This window comes from Indicator indicator, chromosome 10 (assembly GCF_027791375.1).
Source record: "Indicator indicator isolate 239-I01 chromosome 10, UM_Iind_1.1, whole genome shotgun sequence".
NCBI lineage: Eukaryota > Metazoa > Chordata > Aves > Piciformes > Indicatoridae > Indicator > Indicator indicator.
In genome coordinates this window covers 18,969,450-18,992,553 of record NC_072019.1, presented here as the reverse complement: position 1 = coordinate 18,992,553, position 23,104 = coordinate 18,969,450, and the positions used below count along the sequence as shown (strand labels likewise).

General features: G+C 43.2%; 1 protein-coding gene across 1 annotated transcript; it reads right to left on the bottom strand.

Moving 5' to 3' along the window:
* Window positions 1–6,495: 6,495 nt before the first annotated feature.
* Window positions 6,496–22,293, bottom strand: NUF2 (NUF2 component of NDC80 kinetochore complex). Its single transcript, XM_054384390.1, has 13 exons — window positions 22,171–22,293; window positions 21,132–21,206; window positions 19,691–19,767; window positions 18,443–18,504; window positions 17,485–17,582; window positions 16,059–16,132; window positions 14,377–14,473; window positions 13,404–13,466; window positions 12,533–12,670; window positions 11,363–11,503; window positions 9,915–10,090; window positions 7,683–7,818; window positions 6,496–6,645 (listed from the first exon to the last, which is right to left on the bottom strand). The coding sequence occupies exons 1-13, from the start codon at window positions 22,291–22,293 to the stop codon at window positions 6,496–6,498; spliced, it is 1,410 nt and encodes a 469-aa protein (XP_054240365.1).
* Between the last annotated feature and the right edge of the window lie 811 nt (window positions 22,294–23,104).

Below are 23,104 nucleotides of genomic sequence, written 5' to 3'. Positions count from 1 at the left end.
TATGGCTGTCACAACCTCCAAACTCTTCTTTGGCCGTAAGTACTGTAGAATTTGCTACTCATTAGGAAACTCATCTTCCAAACACCTTGCTCTCTTTATGCTTGGGGAAAGAGGTGGGGGGAAGCTCATGGTAATGAAACTGAGCCTCCTTCATTCAGGGAAAAACAAAACAAAACAACCAAAAAGGAAACCATCACAAAACCTACAACCTTCCTCCTCCCAGAATCAGCAACGTGCACTCTAGTGATGGTGTTTTAGGACTTGTAAGGATGTGTTTCACTTGAGGCACTGTAGGTGTTTACTCCTATATTACACAGCTCTGCCTGTGAATGTTCCTTGTAGCAAGTGAGACCAAACCCAAAAAGCAATCTAAACCCCTGAGAAATGGACTTTGTGCTTGCAGCAGAGTCAGCCACCCACATCAAAGCAAGGAACAGAGCAAGGTCCTGTGGATTCTTCTGCAGTAGACAGCCCAGGCATCAGTGACTTCAGGTGTACAACCCAAGGATGCCAGATGAGGATCTAGCAGTACTGCTGCAAACTGGCACAGCATCAGAGTGACATTCTGGAAGGGTCATTTCACCTTACCTGTAACACTGTCATCTTTTAGATTGCCAGCATTGTAGGGTAAAGACTATCAGGGTCTGATAAACAATACCTAGCACAGCAAGATCCAAACCTGATCCTGATCCCTTGGCACTACAACAATGAAAGAGAGGTGCAAGCCCAACCCAGTCCCCATCAAGTCATACATGCACACAAAGTAAAAACTTGGTCTCTACCTTGAAGCCATCAGTGCAGTTTTTAAGAAAGGCTAAGGGGTTTTGCCATTCTGCTGTCACCCTACTGATATTGAGCAATGGATTGTAGGAAGGCGAAAGAGCATCCAGCCTCCTGGGGTTTGAGCAGCAGAAGTATATTGCAGCAAAGCTCATGGTACCTACCATTTATTTTCTTCACATGGCTGGCTTCAAGAAAGTATTTCATACAAGCATTTTCATAGTGTTAGCACTAAAAATACCACAAATTAAGAGGATCCCTTCAGTGCCACAGAAGAGAGACCAACGAAGTGTGAAATATGGAGTTTCATCAAGTAACATAGTTGTCTCCAATTAGAGAGTTGCCTCCATTAGATCATCTCAAGAAACAGTGTCCCCAGTTTTAGCTTCAGAAAGTGAAGCATCTTTCAGACAGTTTAGACACTGAGCTCAAAGTTTTCCTTGTTTTTATTCCCAGGTATCTCTAGCCATTTAGTTTATTCTATTAAAATAAGAATCATAGAATGGCTTAGGTTGAAAGGTACATCAGAGATCATCTACTCCAACCTTCCCACCATGGGCACCTTCATACTGAAGAGCTTCTTCATAAGATCCAGTCTAAACCTATTCTCCATCAGCTAAAAACCATTTCCCCTTGTCTTCTGGCTAGACACCCTTATGAAAAGTCTCTCTCCAGCCTTCCTGTAGGATCCCTTCAGATATTGGAAGGCATCTATAAGGACCCCCCAGGACCTTCTCTTCTCTAAGGCTGAACAAGCCCAGTTCCCTCAGCCTATCCTCACAGCAGAGACGTTCCAGCCCTTGGATCACCTCTGTGGCCCGTCTTTGGACTTGCTCTAACAGCTCTATGTCCTCTTAGCAATCCTGATGGAAACATCAAGAGAATCTTTCCAAAATGAAAATGTCATTCCAGGTGGAAAACTTCAGCACATAGGAAGCCTTTATCTGCCAGATTCCATTTGTTTGTCCTGCACATCAGAACCTCCTCATTTACAGACACTTCACCTCAGCATCAAAACACAGCTCTATGCACGTGAGCAATCACACACACCCCTAGAGCAATCACTTCCCCAAAGCACAGGGAAGTGACTACCAATCCAAGCTCTGTTATCTCCTTTCTCCTCAACAGTGTGATATCACTGAGCAGAAACATCTGGCAGTAAACTTTGGAGACTCAGTGCTGGTTAAAGGTGGCTTCAGTGCCTGAGCAAGCTTTACTGAAGTAAAAAGGCACCACTGTGTAATGCAAAATTATTTTATGGCTACTGGCTGCCTCAAAACAGCCTTCACATCCTCCAGGCAGAATTCAATGCCAAGAGGGACACAGCAGCTTTTTGGATGGTCTTCACACAAAACTGACCATCAGTTGTCTAAAACTCTTTATTTATATTACATACAAAAATAATGCTTATAATATAAATTTATATTATATATAAATAAAGATTATACAACTTTTTTTATAGTACTTATATGTAAGATTATGGTACTTACATGTAAGATAAAGATTATATTTATATAAAGACCTGCTGGTGGAGGTGGTGGACATCATCATGCCTTGAAGGATCTTTTTTATATATATATATATATATATATATATATATATATATATAACCAACCAACCAACCCATACTTTTAGCTTTTATTTTGCCTGCTCCTAGCTGGTGGTATAATATATGAATGCTAAGCTGCAGAGTTGCATTCCAAGGCCGCAGATTCAGCAAGTTTCTTTGGCCTCCTCAGCAAAGCCGTGGCAGAAGCAAGACTCGGATCCACGACCACAGGCCGTGCCAACAGCCCCACCGTGTGGCCCAGCACAGCTATAGCGCCTCCTACAACCAAAGAAGAAACATCTCCCCAAGCAGTTGAATACAAACCTTGCGCACCTAAGTCAGCCCTACTTACTTTGCCCAAAACCTAACGGAAAGAGCGCTTCGAGACTGAATGGTGAGGATGTTTCCAGCAGGGCTGTGGAATAAAGGCAAAACAGGACGGCTTAAAAGTTTCTCTACCTTCACAAGAGCAGCAAGATACACAAGTAGAGGAGGTATCATACAGTCTCAGTTTTGTCCATGTTCACATACTGCGCTAAGCCATAATCTAAATTACCCACCCATTTCCCATCTTACCCTTTACTACTTTTTCTGCTTGCAAAGATCCCACAGTTGGTTTAAATTCTTCAGAAAACTGGAACAAAACCCTGCCCTCCCTCTGAGTCAACATACCCTTGTGGGCAGGAGATACCTTAATAGTTGATGGTGTAGAGCCTGTACAGAGGAAGGATACTCACAAATAACAGGAAGTTCAGGCTGTGCTGTCTGTACATGTATTCTGGATTTTCATATGCCTGAGCTTGTCAGAGGAAAGATTTTTCATCTCACTGTTAGTGTAGAGCACCCTCCCAGCAGTACAGAAGCTGCCAATAAGCTCCATGCCCTCTCCCCTACTCCACTCACATCTCTCACATATGCACTTTTTTTTTTCTTCCTAATTCTAAGCTAAATTTGTTCAGCTCTAAGGAAGGAGGTTTGGGGACAGGCTGTGGATCAGATGGCATATAATTTATCTTAAAACTTCCTGCTCCTGGAAAGTGACCTGAGTGGTAACCTACATGCACAGTGACTTTCTGGGTGATCTAAGCTACTGCCTTATCTGTCCAGGTTCCCTAAAGGAAAGCTCCAGTAAGACCCAGACCATGCTAACCCAGAACACAATGCAAGCGCCTGCTCCACTTCGCATTAATCTGAATTGGCATCAAAGTTACCTGGTCATTCAAGCACACAGGCAGAGGTGTAGAGCCAGGTTTACAGGATATTTATATACAGATGGAGTAGACATTAAGGCTCCTACATTAAATCTCCTACATAGAGACCTCTGTTTTCCCAGAGGTCACTGAGCTCAACTGCAGCCCAAGCAGTACAATGCAAATGTGCTACCAAGCTTTATGTACTATATAAAACACTCAAGTACCTGCAAGAGAAGATCAAACACTTAAGCAGTTATGCCAAGCTGTAGAACAGCTACTACCATTCAGTTATGCTCAGAGGCAGACCACAGGGAAGGCTGTGAAGGTCTCATTCCACTGAGTCTAGCCTGGCTTTTCCATCAGCATCATGGCAGACGCCCATCTATAATTCATTCGTTTCACACCAGTGTCTCAGAACAAAGGTGTTCTGCGGTTTTGGCCAATCAGCAGAGGATTCTCAGCATTTAGGCAGAAGAACTAACAAAAATAAAAAACCCAAAACAAACCAGCAAAGACAACTTTGAATTGCACTGCCCTCTTGAAGGAAATGGAGCTGCATCACTTCAGCAAAGCCATCCTCCCCTCACTGCTATTCAGGTCACACAAAACCCACCTCACTGCCTTGCCATATGGTTCAGGATCAGCAGAAGTTCTTGAAAAGCAGCAGTAGTCTCCCACCTAGGAATCAATTTTCTCTAGATAAAAAAGTCGTTTTGGTAGTGTTTTATCAATAGTTTTGTTTCTTCATGAATTGTGGCCTTTTATTTCACCCAGCAGCTGGTGTGGAAAAACCTCTGAGAGCAGAAACCAGATTCTTTTTCTTTGTCCTGCAAATTCCTAGTCACTGGACCACACAGGCATGACTTCTTTCTTTCTAGGTGTCTTGATCTTTACATGGAGTTTCCCAAAGGACATTAAGCTTATTCCATTAAAATCATCTGCTGGCTGCAGTAATCTCTTGCAGTATCTACTTGAAACTATTTGGAATCTCATTCCCAAGAGCTGCCACAAGATCCAGGCTGTGGAGCACAGCCTCCAACCAGTCCTTATGAGAAAGCAGGTCCTACTGCTAGATTTATAGAACACCAAGTCAAATGGCAGAGGGAATGGAGCACACCTGCACATGAAGAGTATAATAGTTTAACACATGGCACAACAGAAGAGATTTGTTAAAACCCCCTCATATTCAAAGCACAATACCCAGACACCACTAATTATTGCATGTGGTGGCCTAGTGCATAAAACCCATAATTATTCTGTGCCTTGTGTGTACTTAAGATCTTTAGCTCTTGGAAAAGTCACCTACCTTGGCAGTTAAGACTTTCAATGGTCTCTACATCAGAGACTGCTGCACAAGACTGCAGGACTGTTGGGATGAAGAGCACAGTCACATTGTGCTACATACACACCGAGCACACAGACCATATTTGGTAGAAATAGGAAAACTGAGATGTTTGGTACTAGGTAAAGGTTAACTATGGATATTCACTCAAGTGTCTCACCTACAAAGAAAAAAAAAAAAACTCAAAGCAAAGCATGAGAAAGGTCTGACTCTTTGGTAAAAGTTTTAGAAGCTATGACCATCTGCTACTCCTGTCTTACTTGCTAACACCTCTGGCAGGCAGGAGACACCTCTGCTATGAGGATAGGCTGAGGGAAGATGGGGTTGTTCAGACTGAAGAGAAGACTGAGGGAACCTTTAGCTGCCTTCCAATAACTGAAGGGATCCTACAGGAAGGCTGGAGAGGGACTTTTCAAAAGGGTGTCTAGTAATAGGACAAGGGGGAATGGTTTGAAGCTGAGGGAGAGTAGGTTCAGACTGGATCTTAGGAAGAAGTTCTTCAGTACACGGGTAGTGGCATTCTGGAATAGGTTGCCTGGGGAGGTTGTGCATGCTTCCTCCCTGGAGGTGTTCAAAGCCAGGTTGGATGAGACCTTAAGCAGCTGAGTCTAGTTCATAGGATCATAGGGTGGAGAGGTGTCCCTGCCCATGGTAGGGAGGTTGGAGTAGATGATCTCTAAGGTCCTTTCAAACCTAAGCCATTCTATGATTTTAAACAAACCCAGAAGATATTATCTACCCAGTCTTCAATCTTCCAACCCTTCATTATTAAAAAAAAAAAAAACAAAAACCAAACAAACCACCAATTCCATTCCTACAAATCAACATTTTTAAATTGGAATGTTGTACCAATTCAGTTGGAAAAGTGGAGAGGGAAAAGGCTTAAGAGAAATAGGATTAAATACCCTTATATCAGCTGTTATAAAAATGAACATTTATTTTTTGAAATAATTAAAAACATGGTGGCAAACTGAGTGCCATCAGAAGTTAAGATACAAAATACCCATTTATGTATTTTTCTGTTTACAGGACTAGGCACCCAGACAGATGTTGTAATAAACATAGATAAAAGTTTAAGACCTCACAGAGCAGAAACAATGAGTTCAAGGATCTAGAGACATTGCCCTGTTAACTAAAAGTATACTCTTCAGTGTCCAGTCACCAATACTGCTGATGAGAGTAAGGTGGCATTTACATGGATGCTGCTGCTCCATCAGGATTGAATCTTAATTGAATGATGATAGTGGGAATATCACCTGTTACTGACTCATCTTGACTAGTATGTCCATTCAGGCCAGACCAAAGAGCCAGGTCTCCCCAGATCAAAGTCTGCAGAGCAGTTTTGACAAAAAGCAGGATTCTGTCTAAATGTCAAGCAATTTGGTGTTAGCAAGACTTGCATTATTACCACTAAAATCAGATACTGACTGAAACAACACAAAACAGGGTAAACAGTGTTTTCTTATCCACATTAGCAAGCTCACAACATCAGGATCTGTCTAGAAAGCTAAATGTGTTCTGACATGGTTTTTGAGACAGCTGGCTTTTGCCTGGAATATGAGAAGCACAAGCTCTGGAGTTCAGATGAAAGGATAAACACAATGAAGAGTGGAATGCAGGCAAAGACAGGTTTAAGAACTACTTTCAGAAGTCTGAACTCTGAGCAGCCCCTTCTTCAGTTCAGCAATTTTATCTTCTCTGGAGGCTGCATAACTCTTTGCTGCATTAATGAGAGATTCTTGACACTTCTCCAACATAGCCTTCAGATTTAGGTATATTTCCTAGAAAGAAGAGATAAAGGGAGAAGGAAAAAAACCACATCAGCAAAGTTAACATTTATGCTTCTTAAGGATTTAGGTGAGAGTGATCTGGTGGTCTCAAAGTGATTTCAAAGGTACCTTGTCCCTGGCTTCAGAAGCAGCATTCACAGAACACAGGGAAGTTACAAAGCATCACAAGAGCAGCCAGAAGCAAAACATCAATATTTATGATTCTGTTGTAACTCTAATGGTCACAACACTAAGATGGTTGGACTAGATGATCTTGGGAGGTCCCTTCTGACCCAAGCCATTCTATGGTCAAACAGCACTAGCTCAGTATTTCACACTACTACTGCACCATTCTGTGTTGAGCTGTGCCACCAAAGTTTCTGCCACTGTGACTGCTATCATTGTGATCCCAGCAGGGACAGTACAGTACTTCAGTAATGAACAGATAGGATGAGATGCTACAGGAAGACTGTGATCCCTTAACTCCCAGCCCATCAGGATTTCTGCCCCTTTCCAAAACTGAGATGAACAATCCTCTTCCTGAAACCCTAAGAAGGAAGCGCTTGGGAGATGGCAAGTGGCCCTGCATTCCAGGGAGGCTGTTGAGTGCTACAGCTCATCACCACAACATGAATGTAAACCTCACAGGTCAAGTCAGAGGGGACAGGAAAAAAAGAACAAATTCCAACTATTTAGAGCTGGAAATATCATAAACCAAAAATCAGACATCATAGGACTAGCATACTATCTACTACAGACACAGATGGGAAGACAAATTTCACCTCACAAAATACTGGGCAAACACACCACTCCAAAGGCTTTTCTCTCTCAGGTCTGCAAATCCTGCAAATTCTCCTGTGGGCCATCTGTACGTTCTGCAGATACCTGAACAAGCCCTGTCAATCTGCTGGAAGCGCTCCCCCTCCCACTATCCACCCCCTGCACAGCCTACTCATTTTTAGGAGAAAGTGTTTCTTTATCTATAGGGCCCCTATTAAAGACCAGGTTTGAGAATAGCAAACAGGATTCCTTTAGGAAAAAAGCCTCACCTTAGCTTTCATTTCTTCTTTTTCAGCATTCTCGTTCAGCTGGTGAATTTTGAACCGATTCTGTTGGATCTCCTTCTGAATGGCCATCACTTTATCATATACAGCACCTCTCTTCTCCTGAATTTTGTTACAACATCTAAAGGTGGGAGGAACAATTTAGTACTGAGCCATCAGAGTAACCAGATTAAACTTAACCCCACCACAAGCAAAGCTTGCATTTTATAAGCATGAAACTAGCAGCTTGTAGAAGCAATGCTGTGCAGAAATTACTTGCTTGGAAATTGGTCCAGTTCTTAACTGGAACAGCTTAGGTACAAGAAGTTAAATTCAAAACAGAGGAGTATGTTGAAGATCCTCACATGCTGCCAATAAAAGCAACTCAAATGGCTCCAGTGGAGCCATCCCAAAAGACAGCTGGACACTGCATTCTCCTGCCTTTGAGTAATGCAGCACAGGAGTCAGCAGAGAGCCCTATCCAAAAGTCAGACCCTGGACCAGGGTAAAAGCAATACAGCTGCACTTGATTTTGCAGCCTAACTGAAACTCAGGCAGTTTCCTTAGCTGTAGGATCCCCTCCTACCAAGTTAGAGCTCTAATCCCATACATTTACACATCATCCTCAACTCCCAGTCCATCATTTCACTGCATCCCAAAGAACAAATGACATTTTCTCAGCTTGGAATTAAATTCAGATAGCTTCAGCTACGAGGTGCCATGTAATCAGCAAAGGGTTAGCGTGGGAACAGGAGAGCCACTCTGACTTCAAGTGCAAAATACACCTACCAGTTCATACTAAGCATTTATACAATAATTACAGCTGGAACTTTGGCAGCTGCTTTCTCTAAAGAAAGACTAAAAATCACTCATAAATAGCAGGAGCCTTCTTACGTCTTTCTACCTCAAGGATACATTATCTTATTCACCAGCAAAATCTCTTGTTTTCAAACCAAGGTTACCTCTCTTCCCCTCTTGGTTAACAAAGCATATAATTTTATCACTCAAGGAAAATATCTAACACAGGAAAAATAAATTGGCAGCAACTTTTAACATAAAGGAGCACTTTCTTTATTTGGAAGGGAAAGTAGCTTTTAATTATTCTCCTTTAGCTGACAATATACTGAATGAGGAGTAAAGGAAACCTGGGAATCTTGCTGCTATTCTACACACTACACATGTGGAAAAAGCTCTCTTCCATCATAGTATTTTTGTTTTGTTTTTATTGTCAGGGTTGGAAGTGACCTCAAGGACCATCTAGTTCCAATCCCCCTGTCATAGGAAGGGACACCTCACACTAAATCAGGTTGCGCAGAGCCCCATCCAGCCTGGACTTAAAAACCTCCAGGGATGGGGCTTCTACCACCTCCCTGGGCAAACTGTTCCAGTGTCTCACCACCCTCATGGAGAAGAGCCTCTTCCTAACATTCAACCTGAATTTACCCACTTCTAGTTTTGCTCCATTCCCCCTAGTCCCATCATGACCTGACATCCTAAAAAACCCTTCACCAGCTTTCCTGTAGACCTCCTTAGGATACTGGAAGTTCATCTACCCAGCCAATAATTTTCAATATTCCCTTTCCTATTTGTGTACCAAAAAATGTTATACAAGCTTTCTCTCTGAGAGTTCAGCACTTCTAACCTCACAGTGAAGCCACGACCTTACCATGCTGCAGTTTGTTGCTGCAGAAGTGACTGCTGTGCTGTAAACACTGCCTTGCAACTTGCCTTTAGCATACGGTAGGAAGGAAGATGGGCTCAGAGGCTTTGATCAAATGACACTTTTCCTTTTGTTTGAGAGGCATCATGTCAGGATAATGCTCCTCTGAGATACGAGCCCCATTTCCCCATGGGTCTTGAACATCTTTGATAATGAGCAAAAGTGGCAAGGGAAATTATGAAAAATTCATGAAAGGCAAATGGGGCTTTGTTGAAGTCTGATAAGTTGGAAAATTATCCCAATGTGACATTCTCTTTAAGAAGATAAAAGAATCAAGAATAAGCATTATAAATTAAATTAGTGCTCCAATAAAAGAATTGCTGTCGAGTCACATTGCAATTATTGATTTGAGACCCCAAGTCCCTGCCTTGCAGCATCACTGCTCTCCACACCAAACTATCCCGCATCGCTCATTCTCTTCTGGCTGCTCAGCTACACGTTTGTACCAGCCGCGAACCCTGGTAGCACGTAACGAAGACATAAAGCAGCATCAGGCAGAAATGTCAACTCATCCTTACTCCAATATCGTCTGCTTATATTTCTCAAAGCCTTCACGCTTCTTTGTCATCTTTATTTCAGCTGTAGACAGCTTCTCATGTTTGGCAGTGACCAGTCTCCTTAAGGATACTTCATTTCCGTTCCCATTTTTCATCTCTCTCTGAGCGCTCTCAAACTGGTCCTCCAGATTCCTGACCTAAGTGGATAAGAAGAATTGAAACAAATTAAACAGGGGGGAGGGAAATTAATTGAAAGAGTATACCCTTTTAGTTTACTAGGATTAGAACTACCTTCCTCTTTTTGAAGCTCCACTTGCTAATTAATTCTCCCAGTTAAATCCCAGTTCTCTAGGTCTGATCTGATTTTAGACACATCCAAATGGACAAGACCCTATCACTTCCAATGATTTCCAGAGGTTACTCTGGGCTCTGCAAGAGCTCTTAGCCCCAGGGAGTTTGAACATATGCTATACAAATCACAGAATGGCCTAGGCTGCAAAGGACCTTACAGATCATCTACTCCAACCTTCCCTGCCATGGGCAGGGAAGCCTCTCAACATGGTGGCTCAAGACCTCATCCAGCCCAGCCTTGAACATCTCCAGGGAGGAGGCTTTCACAACCTATTGCAGAATGCCACCACCCTTGTACCAACGAACTTCTTCCTAAGATCCAGTCTGAACTTACTCTCCCCCTCAGCTTCAAACCGTTCCCCCTTGTCCTATTGCTAGACACCCTTTTCAAAAGTCCCTCTCCAGCCTTCCTGTGGGATCCCTTCAGTTACTGGAAGGCAGCTAAAAGGTTCCCTCAGAGTCTTCTCTTCTTCAGTCTGAACGAACCCAGCTTCCTCAGCCTATCCTCACAGCAAACTTGCTCCAGCCCTTGCATCATCTTTGTGGTCCTTCTCTGGACCTGCTCCAACAGCTGTCTCTCCTATGTTCTATGCTCAAATACCCCGAAAGGCTGCAAACCATTCTTCAAGCACTCCTAACTAATGCATTCTCCCCAAACTGTGTAGCAAATAGCTAGGCACTTTGATGTGACAAGCATTTCATCAGGGAAATGCTGGCTTAGTAATATTAACAGTTAAAGGTACTTAAGTCATGACTCTTCTTGGAAGTAGTCTTTTTTTTCTGTTAGTTTCTGCTCTCTAGGCAGAACAAACTGGATCTCACTTTTCCTCTACCATTTCCTATCAGTAACCTAAAGATATTCCAAGTATTTTAGGTCAGGTTTCCACAGGAATAAAGGCTTTCACTGTTGGAAGTGGTCACCAGTACATTAACTAGTGGTGTGCAGCAAAGCAGCAGCTCTGTTTTTAAGACAGATTTCTGACATTATCCAAATTCTTTCAATCATGTGGGAAGATAAGACATGGGAACTTTGAAGATACAGACATTAATTGACAATCACCTATTTTGCTTAATCATTAAGTGTCTCCCTAAACAGATGTAGTTTGAATAATACAAACCTCTGATAACATATTGGCCCACATCTCCATGTTTCCTACATGTCTTTCCATCTTCTTTTGATACAACTGCAGCTCCAGCTGGCATGGTGGCAAAACCTCAACTATGTCTCTGTAGCTTTCATATTTCTCCATAATTTCTTGCTTAAAAAAAAAATACTATTAATAAACAGCTTTGGAGTTCATCACTTATTTTGTATAGTATTAATGAATATTGACTTCTGTACCCATTCCTTCATTGTTTAACAGACACTAGAATTAGTATTTAGTAGTAGTGAAATGAGATCTTCAGTTTGAAAAAAAAAAAAATTATTTTGAGAGGACAGAAAAAGTGACACACAGAAGTCTTTTTACACTGAACTGACTAGCTTGTTACAAGAGCTTCCAGGACAGAAAAAAAAAAAAAAAAAAAGCTTTCTTCAAAAAAGAAATTCTATGCACTGGTGAGAGGAGTTATGTAAATCATCATAAAGACAATGCCTGGAATTACAGAAATAAAGTTTACACCTTTGGAACAAAAGAAATATCTAGGATGAAAAACAAGGTTCACTGATGTACAAGTGATAATGAAATGCAAACACAGAAAGAGTGGACATCACTACTAAAAACAAACAGACAAAACAAAACAAAAAAATAATTCCAAAACAAAGACCAAACAACAACAACAACAAAAAGCCCCAACCAAACCAAAAACCTAGGAAGGGAAGGCAGTCATCAGCTTACTATTGGGGACAGCCATCCACCAGACACAGAAAACGACAACACATGCTTCAGCACCTGCTCTAAATCCAAGCACACTTGGGAGCTGCCAAAACATTGCCATCTTTTGAGAGCAAAGAGCCAGAGAGGTATAGCACAGGTTCAAGAGTTCTACACCTGGTTTCATAAATAGTTCCTCATGGAGGACAAAGCAGCAGTGACTGCAGCAATCCTGCTTTGCAGCAAAGAAAAACAAACCCAAAAAACCAACCACCAACACAACCCAAAACTCCCATCCCCTCAACCATACTTCAGTTTTCTCTGAAACTGAGGGTTCCTTTCAGAGTAACCACTGCTCTATTGGTTTTGGAGTAGAAGTGTTAAGTTATTCAAGAAGCCTTTCTAGATGACAGTTCATTAAAACACACTTTTTCTAATAGGATACCTCCTTGTGTGGACAGAGGAAAACCTCACCTTGGATTTCTTTATTTTCTTAACAGTCTCTTTCATTGCTTCTTTGTAATTTTTCAGTTCCTCTGGACTCTCAACAATTTTTGATTTCTTCTGCTCTAGCTCTTCTTTCAAGTCAGCCATTATCACTTTAAGGTCATTCTAGTTAAGGAGACAAACATACTTCCAAAATTAGCAACTCTGTGAACAAAAAAAGGAACTGTGAAGCATGGTTTGCCAGGATCTTACAACTAGACAGGTTCTTTTCTCCATTTTAAGTCATTCCTCATTAAAAAGCTTGTTTTAAAAAAACAAATTCTTCCAACCAGCATTAACATTCCCAATCAGAGCAGTTAACAGCCCATTTTGCTCCCTGAACATGCTTACAGAAGTGCAATACTAAGTCACAAGAACAGCATTGAACTTGCACTCCACATACAGGCTACTAGCTCATAAGTATTACACCAACAGCTCTCTCCTTTAAAACCCCTCACCTAGCACAGCTGAGGCAGTCACAGCAGGGTTTCAGGGCCAGCTGCTAGGAGAGCAACAAGCTTCCTGTGCAAGCTCTCATAACCCTCCAGTTTTGTCCCAGCCAGGACAGTGGCTGCCTCATTACCCACTCTACTTAAAAGAAGCTCACAGTGCCTCAGAAATCCAGATTCCTTACCCTTTAACAGATCAGCTTCCCAAAGACACAGCTTTATATTGCAGAGATGTGTTGTGAAAGTTAACGAAAACCCAAACTACTGCAGTAAAGATTCCATGGGGATGTATGAAGTCAAATCAGGTTTTTTTAGATAACCTGAACAATACGTAGTTCCAAGAATTATTTGATCCAAGAGAGATGAACTGAGACAAGCTAGAGCCTAGACCCACAGAGAGCTGTACTTACCAGTTTTCGGGTACGCTCTGCTATATCTGACTTCTTCTGTGAAGTCACTTCATACACAGCTACCTGGGAAAAAAAAGGCAACATATTTTAAATAAGCATTTCTACAACTGCTACCTCCTTTACCCTTCTATCATAGTTCTCTCTAGAAGAAAAATCCCATTTATGGTTTCTTTGGAGTACCACAACTAGCAGACAAATTTGAAGTCTGTAAGATTTAAAAGACAGGGAAAGCTCTTGGAAAAGCCACAGGGAGCACCAGGGATGCAGGCAGCAGTAGATGTCTGGGAACAGCAATAAGACAAACTACCTTTCTTCTTACTGACCTGGCAGCATTATACACACACAACCTTCTTCACCACAGGGACTGTTCTGGAGAAAAAGCTAAGCTGATACAAGGTCCCAGAAAACATCAAAATCAATCATATGGTTAATAATACTGATACCACACACCACCATAGCCTCAAATTTTTATTTTCTTTTTCCAAAGCAGCTAAAAAGGTTACCTATGAGGCCTCAGTGGCAAGTTGCTATTGCTGGAAAGTTACCCCTGCAATCACTAATCTTTTTGCCAGGCATTCCCTTAGGTGACCACTCTTGGGCTTCATTTCCTGCCATGGCTTACATCCAGTTCTTCCAATTCAGGTGGAGAAGAGAGGGACACATACAATTGACACTTCTGAACAATAACAGAGGTATCTCCCAAGTCACTGCAGTAATAGCCTTTCAAAAAAGAAAGGGCCAACACATTTTTGTACTCCCTGAGCCCCATTTCAAGTACGTTTCACATTCCTTAACAGCAAAATGAAGAGTTCGTACTAAGGGTTAGACAAGACAACATATTGCAATGACTTGTGTTTCAAATCAGTCTCCTTTATCCTTTGTAGAGTGAGGAGGGGAAATCAGGAGAAGTAAGGAACCCCCATGTCCAGAAGTCATAGCAGCATTTCAGAGAAATACATAATCAAGCCCATACTTGTTTCCGATGGAAGTCTTGCCTTAGTAGCTGCTCCAGTTCTCGAACGCTATCTGTCAGTTGCCTCACCTCCTCTTGGTGTTCAACTGGAACAGTGCTAAGCAAAAAATAAAGACACAGGACAGTTTCAGCTTCTTTATAGCCAAGTCAACAGAGTAGAGTAGACAAAACACTCTCCAGAGAGTTTACAACCAGTAGCTTTAGTAATGAGGGCAAGACAGTCTCAAATTCATACATGCCAAAGAAAGGCAGATTTTTGAAGTTGAAGCATAACCTGAGGATGTATTTTGGCAGGAAGAGGTACAAACAGTCTTCTGATATGCTTGAAGATTGTGTTAAGCACAGCACAAAAGAACAACATTTGTACCTGCTTTTATGGTGATTTTCATTAAAGAAATTGGCATATCAGATGCTTGTATTAGGGTAGACCTACAGCTAGAGAACCTTCTGTCTAGAACATAGCAAGAGCAGCTATTAGAGAGAGGAAAAAAAAAATATTTTGTGAAAGCTATCTTGGAAACTAGCCATCTCTTCATCCCATTATCCACAAGCAACAACAAAACTTAATGGTGCAAAGACACAGGCAGTAGGACACTAAATGGCCTGAAACAGAGAATGGGACAAACATGTCAAACAACTAAGAAAGATAACTTTACCCATCTATTAAGTTAAAGATGGGTTTCCTACAGCTAGTGAAGAGATAAAGACACATCACTAAAAACTGTAACAGCAAAAAGTTTCACCATCTTCCCCAACATACAAAATACAGCATCTTGTCAAATCAGCTATATACTCCCTCCTGAGGGCACAGCTTAGCTACTCAGTTCCTGCTTAAGCACCCTATATAGAACAGTAGAATCATTGAGGTTGGAGAACACCCTTAAGATCAAGTCCACCACTAAGCCATACCACTCAGCACCATATCTACATGGCTTCTACACACCCTTCAGGGACAGTGACTCCTCCACTTCCCTGGGCAGCCTGTGCCAGGGCTTGACAATCCTTTCAGGGAAGAAATTTTCTCCAATGTCCAACCTAAACCACGCCAGGTGCAACCTGAAGGCCATTTCCTCTTGTCCTATTGCTTGTTACCTGGTAGAAGAGACCAAAGCCCACCTCATTCCAACCTCCTTTCAGGGAGTTGTAGAGAACAGGAAGGTCTCCCCTCAGCCTCTTTTTCTCCAGGCTAAACAACCACAGTTCCCTCAGCCACTCCTCACAAGACTTGTTCTCTAGAACCTACACTACCTTCATTGTCTCTCTCTGGACCCACTCCAGCACCTCAATGTCCTTGTAGTGAGGGCCCCAAAACTGAACACAGCATTTGAGGTGTGGCCTCACCAGTGCCAAGAACAGGGGCACAATCACTGCCCTGGTCCTGCTGGTCACAGTATTGCTGGTACAGGCCATGATGCTCTTGGCCTTGGCCATTTGGGCATACACTGGCTCATATTCAGCCAGTTGTCAACCAACACCTTCAGGTCCTTTTCCACCAGGCAGCTTTCCAGCCACTCTGCCTCAAGCCTGGAACTGTTGTGACCCAAGTGCAGGATCCACTACTTGGCCTTGTTGAACTTCATACCACTGGTTCATTGATCCAGCCTGTCCAGACCGTGTGCAATGTACAAGTCAGCCAGGTCAAGTAATGCATCTCACAGCCATTTCTTACTCCTTATACTCACTTTAGTTTCTCCATCTTCAGTATTGCCTCACGATTTGCCATCTCCAGTTGTTGATTTTTCTCCATGGCCGATTTCTACAAATCAAATATTCAGCAATCTTTTTTATTTTAGAGGAATATGATTTCTCTCAGGGCTTCTGTTAGAGCTCTGCTCATCGTTATTTCACACAAAATAGAGCATCTCTGCACTACTGGTACTTTCAGTAGAAGGGAAGTAACCTGCAATTCTATCTTTAGCCCCCTGACTGGTACATCTATCTTTGCTCAAAAAGATGCAAAGTGTCAAACCTTCACTTACCAGGCTAAACTATCAAGTTACTGGAAGTAATACCAAACAAAACTTCAGGTAATGGGCTAAGTAATAAGTTGTCATAAAGAAACCCTACAATATTGCAAGCTCCTCCACTCTAACCTGACATGTTTCCTCAGGGGCTTTGCAAAGGTTTTTCTTAATCCACTTACAGTAGCTGTGTACCTGCTTATCACAGTGTTAGGGGTTGGAAAGGACCTCCAAAGATCATCCAGTCCAACAGCAGAACCACCTACACCAGATCACACAGGAACACATCCAGGTGGGTTTTGAATATCTCCAAAGAAGGAGACTCCACAACCCCCCTGGGCAGCCTCTTCCAGTGTTCTGTCACCCTCACAGTGAAAAAATTTTTCCTCCTGTTTCCGTGGAACTTTCTCTGCCTCAACTTCCACCCATTGCCCCTTGTCCTGTCATTGGGCATCACTGAGAAGATCCTGACTCCACCCTCTTGGTATTCACCCTTTACATATTTATAAACACGAATGAGGTCACCCCTCAGTCTCCTCCTCTCCAAGCTAAAGAGCCCCAGCTCACTCAGCATCTCCTCGTAAGGAAGATTTTCCACTCCCTTAATCATTTTTGTGTCTCTGCACTGGACTCTTTCAAGCAGTTCCCTGTCCTTCTTGACCAGAGAGGCCCAGAACTGGACACGATATTCCAAATGTGGCCTCACCAGGGCAGAGTAGAGGAGGAGGAGAACCTCTGTCAACCTACTAACAATACCCCTTCTAATACATCCCAGAATGGCATTGGCCTTCTTGGCCACAAGAACACATTGCTAGCTCATGGTCAACCTTCCATCCACTAGGACCCCCAGGTCCTTTTCCCTTTCACTGCTCTCCAACAGGTCAGTCCCCAACCTATACTGATACCTGGGGTTGTTCTTTCCCAGGTGCAAGACTACACTTGCTCATGATGAAATTCATTAAATTTCTCCCATGGAATATGGTTGTACAAATTCTACATAATATGAAACTAGTACCTTCCTGCATTGCTTGACTACATTTAAGATTCCAAATGTGTTATTTAAACATGCAGTTAAAAAAAAACCCACCACTGGGTTAACTAGTGCAGTATAATTAATGTTCTGGAGTAAGACAGTTCCCAATCTTACATAGTTCAGTTGTAACTCCAAGTAGGTCTCACGTCGCAGTTCTCTGAAGTGCACAAAGTTGAGAATGCCACTCAGGAAGCGAGCTGTCCTCTTTGCTTCTGCAATAGGAATTTCAAGCCATCATTGTTCTGGTTTCCACATGCATTGATTACAACTGCTTATAAAAAAAGGGGCAAAACGTCACTCAGATAAGAGACAAATTATAAAAGCCCAGAGCATAAATTAGCTCTTCCCCTGCTCAACTTGCAAAGACTTCACAAACTAGCAGCAAGCTGTGAACAGTGTCCTAGCAGTTCTGTGCAATTTGACAAATGAAAGTGGCACCTAGGAGAAAGGCTTAAAATACAGCCTCCCATTAACACAGAAGTCAGGGAGGAAGTGCCATCTCTACAACTCTGAAAACAGAACCTGATTGCAACCATTAGGCTAACTGAAGACAGCAATGCAAACTGCAGGGACTTTTTGGTTCTATTCCAAGAAAACTTTGTGAAATATTATAAAAGGCTTTGAATGTCTTAGGCAAGTCAGGCCCAGAAGAGAAAGAGTTCAGAATAGTCTTTCGAGTTGTTTGTGTCGTACCAGAATCACCACTGCTGGGTATTGAGAATGGTGAGGCAAAAACTCAATCAGGCATCAGCTTAAAAAATGTTACAGCATCTAAGAGCTGCCAGGATCATTTTCGTTACCATCCATTCTTATGCTATTTCAAGTATGTCACAGCCTGCTCCCCAGACTTGTGGCATTCAAAACTCCCTTATTCAACTGGGTTAGCCTACATAAGGGATAGGAGGAGAACTGCTCATTACAACCAGCTTGTCTACGGGGTCACAGCAAGGGTCAGAAGAATAGCTGGAAGCGAGGGAGAGGTCTCCATACAAGATGCCCATCTTGCTGTGGGAAAGGAGACAAAGTGATGCCCACCACCCCAGGAAACAAAGATTTCCCTGCATTTGCTTACTTGGGTTTAAAATATCAGCAATTTGAAAATCATTAATCCGGCACACTGGAAGTAAGCGCTCCCTGCGAGGAAAACGAAAACAAAACACAACCTTACCCATGGGGACTGTTACTCACTTCTTGTGCTGTACCCATTTACTATGAACCAGGTCTCACCCTCTCATCCCACAGCATATGTACAGCAGGCACAAACAACAGAAGTCTCAGAATAACAGAGTAGGACTCCACATACAGGTCAACATTAAAAATTTCTATTCTAACTGCATCTCACAAAGATTTCTATAGACAAGAGCAACTTGTCAGCTGAATTTGGGAACTCCTACACATAATGCTCAGTCAGTTCTTCCCTTTCAGTCCAAATGAAGCTTAACATCTAACATGTCATTCCAACACAGAGATCTAATACTGCATCCAGTTCTGGTGTCACCACATCATAAGAAGGACACAGAGCTGTTGGTGCAACTCCAGACCAGGGTCACAGAGATGATCCAAATGCTGGAACACCTCCACTATGAGGATAGGCTGAGGGAGCTGGGGTTGTTCAGCCTAGAGAAGACTCCAGGGAGACCTTATAGCTGCCTTCCAGTACCTGAAGGGATCCTACAGGAAGGCTGGAGAGGGACTTTTCATAATGGTGTCTAGGAATAGGACAAAGGGGAATGGTTTTTAGCTGAGGGAGAGTAGGTTTAGACTGGATCTTATGAAGAAGTTCTTCAGTATGGGGATGGTGAGACTGTGGAATAGTTTGCCCAGGGAGATTGTGTATACCTTCTCCCTAGAGGCATTCAAGGCCAGGTTGGACGAGGCCTTGAGCCACTGAGTCTAGTTGAGAGGTGTCCCTGCCTATGGTGGGTAGGTTGGACTAGATGATCTCTAAGGTCCCTCTCAATCTAAGACATTCTGTGATTCAATGACCTATACAGAATTCAGAAAGGAAATGCACACAACAGGCACTCAAGATCTTTCTTGTAGGTGTAGTGATGACCCTATGCCCATTTGAAGCAGAGATCTGTGCTTTGCTTTGGTGAGGCTGGATTATTTAGTCACCTTATTTTTAAAGATAAAGTAAAATTCTTAGCAGGCATGTATTAAACATAGCTATCCCCTGTCTTCAAGAAAATTAGACAATAATAGAGACAAACAAGCAGTGGAACTACCATCAGCAAAGAGGTGTAAAGCCTCACTACTTCTAGTAAATTGGATCTGTACAAGGAATAGCAACAGGACAGATGCAGCATCTTCTACTCACATGTGATTATAGAGATTACGAACAGGCAGGAAGCCTTCAAGTATCTGTGGATACATTATGTCAACGTTGACTGGCATCTAAAGAGTAAAGAGAGCCAATGCATAAGTAGAGAATACTCAAAAATAGGCAGTTTTGTTTCCACAACGTAATTCAAACAGGTTCAATACAGTGAGGATAGCCTTATTCCCAAGGAACACACACTGGAGGCTAAAGAATGCCATCAAGTTATTCAGCTGTTTTGGCTGTTATAATCTAAAAAGGCAATAATGACTAAAGCAGCAACGTTACAAACTCTGGAATTCAGTCTAAACCCTCTGGTTTAATTTATTCAGAGCTAGTGCATAAGGACAGTCTCTGCACGCTGCATATACAAGGAGCAGCTCTTTCTTTGAATACCCTGAAAGTCACAGACTCAAGGAGTTTATGAAGAAGTCCAGAGATGGTAGCAGTACAACGTAGTCACCTTTTTCTGATATTTTAAACCTCATAATATAATATTGCCTGTGAAGAACTGAGTTATTTTGTGCACAGAGGATCTGCCCTTTCAGTTCATCCAAAAAATGGCACCAGACAACACTATTTATTCTCAGGAATCAGTTCTTGTCTAATAGAAGATAAATTAAGTGCTAATCAACAAGGTATCAGTCAACTTCTGGTTGCCTTTCTTACTTTGTTCCCAGTTAATGGAGTAATAGAGACAAATCAAACACTGAAAGCAACACTTTCCTTCTAGACCAGGTGTCTAACATCTAAGCAGAGACCCTCCTTCAGCCACAGCCAAAGGGAGATGCCCAAGACAACAGTGTGCATTTTCAAGGCCAGAGATGGTGTCCCTTCATAAACCTGCCCAGTCCATCCTGGATGATACAGATATTTCTGGCACCCACAGCATCTCAAAGAAAAGAAATCATGATTAACCACAGAAGAAGAGGGCTCTCCACAGAAACTTGCCCTACAGCCTAGAGGTTCTCCTTTCCATGAAGAAAAAAAAACAAAACCAAACAAACACAAAAAAAAAGGAAACCCAGAGACAACACACCCACAAAAATCACTATTACTGCAACTATCATGAACTGAAGCAAACTTCCAGACAAGGAGCAATATCAAAGCAACTTCTCAAACAGAATGAGCAAGTCCTCGGCAACAGGCAGAGATGATGTTCCCAGGTTCATTTATGATCCATGCTGATGACTGCAATCTCTTTCCTGCCTAAGTAACTGCTTCCCTGCACACAAATGCAAATGTCCATGGACACCAGCACCTCACGAGCTTTCTGCAGTAGAATTGCTAAGTTTCCACTCATGCAACTGCAACATACAAACCAGTAAGCTACTTGCTATTTGCTAGTGTGAAGATAAGAGCAGACAATTCAGCATTTCATTTGGTAAGTGCAGTATTTCTTTCCTTTCACCTTTCATTACACCTGCTGCTACAGACATACCATGTAGAAATGCTCCAGGCGGATTCCATAGATCTTCTGCAGGATTCTCATGTAAATCATGTGTAAAATTTCAAGCTGCAAAAGGGAAGGACATGAATCAGTATTCTATATGATTGTTTATTGAAGGTTCTCAGACTAGGCCGTAAAAGTAGTTTTGCCTTTTACACGTGAAGACCAATTTCACTGAGATACCAAAACTAACAAAGTTTACTTTCCAACAGTTTGTAGTTCAAGAACTACCATCTCTTAATGCAATTATGAAAGACAGCAACCAGCTCAAACAATTACAGCCTGAACTATCACAGCTGTGCATTGGTTTTCATTACATTGATCCTCACTGAACAGTTTTCTAAACAAGGGACACTAAGGGGAAAAGAAAAAAAAAAGATACACACAAAAACACCCAAACCCCACATCGTTCCTTAAACGAGCAGGCTCAGCCTCCCTCTTCAGAAGGCACAAGCATTTATATACAGCAGAACAAGGAATCACACTGAAGCATTGATGTGGCATCAAAGCCACTTTTATTCTGTTGAGATCGCTGCGAGTCTGCACTAAAACCGTCAGACTGATCCAAGAAAACAGAGGGTGGAGCAAGGAGAGGTTGTAGGCTTGGTTTGAACGCATTAGTTGATCGACTAAGATGTTGGAACTACGGCACTGCGCTATGCACGGTGGCTATTTTGGTGTAGCTCTCACGGTACTGAGACAGACAGTTTCGTTTCATACTTCTCCGTTTATGAACCCACCCCCTTCCTGGTGAGGCTTGAGCAAGTTTCTCTCAAGATGGAGAGGGAAAGCCCCAGGTTTAGCCCTGCCACTCCTAGACCAATGTGCCACACCGGAAAAACGAACCCGCTCACGCAGGAGTCATTGCTGCACGTCAAAAACCATACCAAGCCGAGGAAGCGATCACCCAGGAAAACAACCGAAGGCAAAGCTCTTGCTCCACGACAGTCAAGAAGCCGCCTGAGGGCGGCAGGGCTTCCCCAGCCACTCCCACCCGGCCAGCGCAGGCCCCCACTTCCCCCTCACCCACCTTAGGGGTGCCGAACACGTCGCTCTTGACCAGGTTTCGGGCCTCGGCGCCCGTCAGGATGTGGCTGCGGAGGTAGCAGACGATATCATCAGGACTATAGCGAGGGAAGGTCAGCGTCTCCATGGCGGCAGCCGGCAGCGACCACCCCAACAACCGCCCGCCACAGCTTGAATCTGGCGGGCACCTCCCCCGCCCCGCCGCTGAGCCTATCCGCGGCCGCACCACGGGAGGGGGACGGGGCTGGGCAGGCTCCGCCCCGCACCGGCCGTTGGCCGTTAGAGGCGGGACCGAGAGCAGGGCCTCGCCGCCATCGCCAGCTGCTCTGGCAGTGGGACCCGCACGCTGCTAAGAGCTGCGCCTGCACCGACAACCAGCGGCCCTCTAATCAGAGCCAGGGCAGCTCCTCCTTAGAGGGGGAAAAGCACCGTGAAGAGTCAGTAGAGAGAGTCGAAGCGACTTTGGAAAGCTTGTCCTGGGTGAAAACGTCCTTTGGAAGGGCCTCCTTAGCTGTCTTTTCCTGCCTCCTGAAAGGCCACAAAGCCAGCCCAGCGTGGCAGTGCACAGGACTCTCTTGCTTAACCAAGCACAAGTGACCACCTCTTGCAGTTTGACAAAATTTGCACTGTCCACGCCCACCCAGCACAGTTCATAGAATACAAAACAGTAGGAGCTGAAGGGGACCTCTAGAGATGTAACCCAAACCCCCCCTGCCATCACTGGTACCTAGAGCAGGAGACTCCACAACCTCTCTAGGCAGCCTGTTCCAGTGCTCCAGCACCCGCAAACTAAAGGAGTTTCTCCTGTGTTCTAATTTGTGCCTGCTGCCCCTTGACCTATCACTGGTCACCACTGAGAAGAGCCCAGCCCCATCCTCAAGGCCCTCACCCGTTAGATATTTATATGCAGTTAGGATCCTCTCTCAGTCTGCTCTTTT

Coding starts and splice junctions, on each gene's coding strand:
- NUF2 (XM_054384390.1), bottom strand. CDS start 22,293: ATGGAGACGCTGACCTTCCCTCGCTATAGTCCTGATGATATCGTCTGC. Junction 11,504..12,532: donor AGAAAATAAAGAAATCCAAG/GTGAGGTTTTCC, acceptor TTTTTTTTTAAG/CAAGAAATTATGGAGAAATA. Junction 10,091..11,362: donor GGGCCAATATGTTATCAGAG/GTTTGTATTATT, acceptor TTATCCACTTAG/GTCAGGAATCTGGAGGACCA.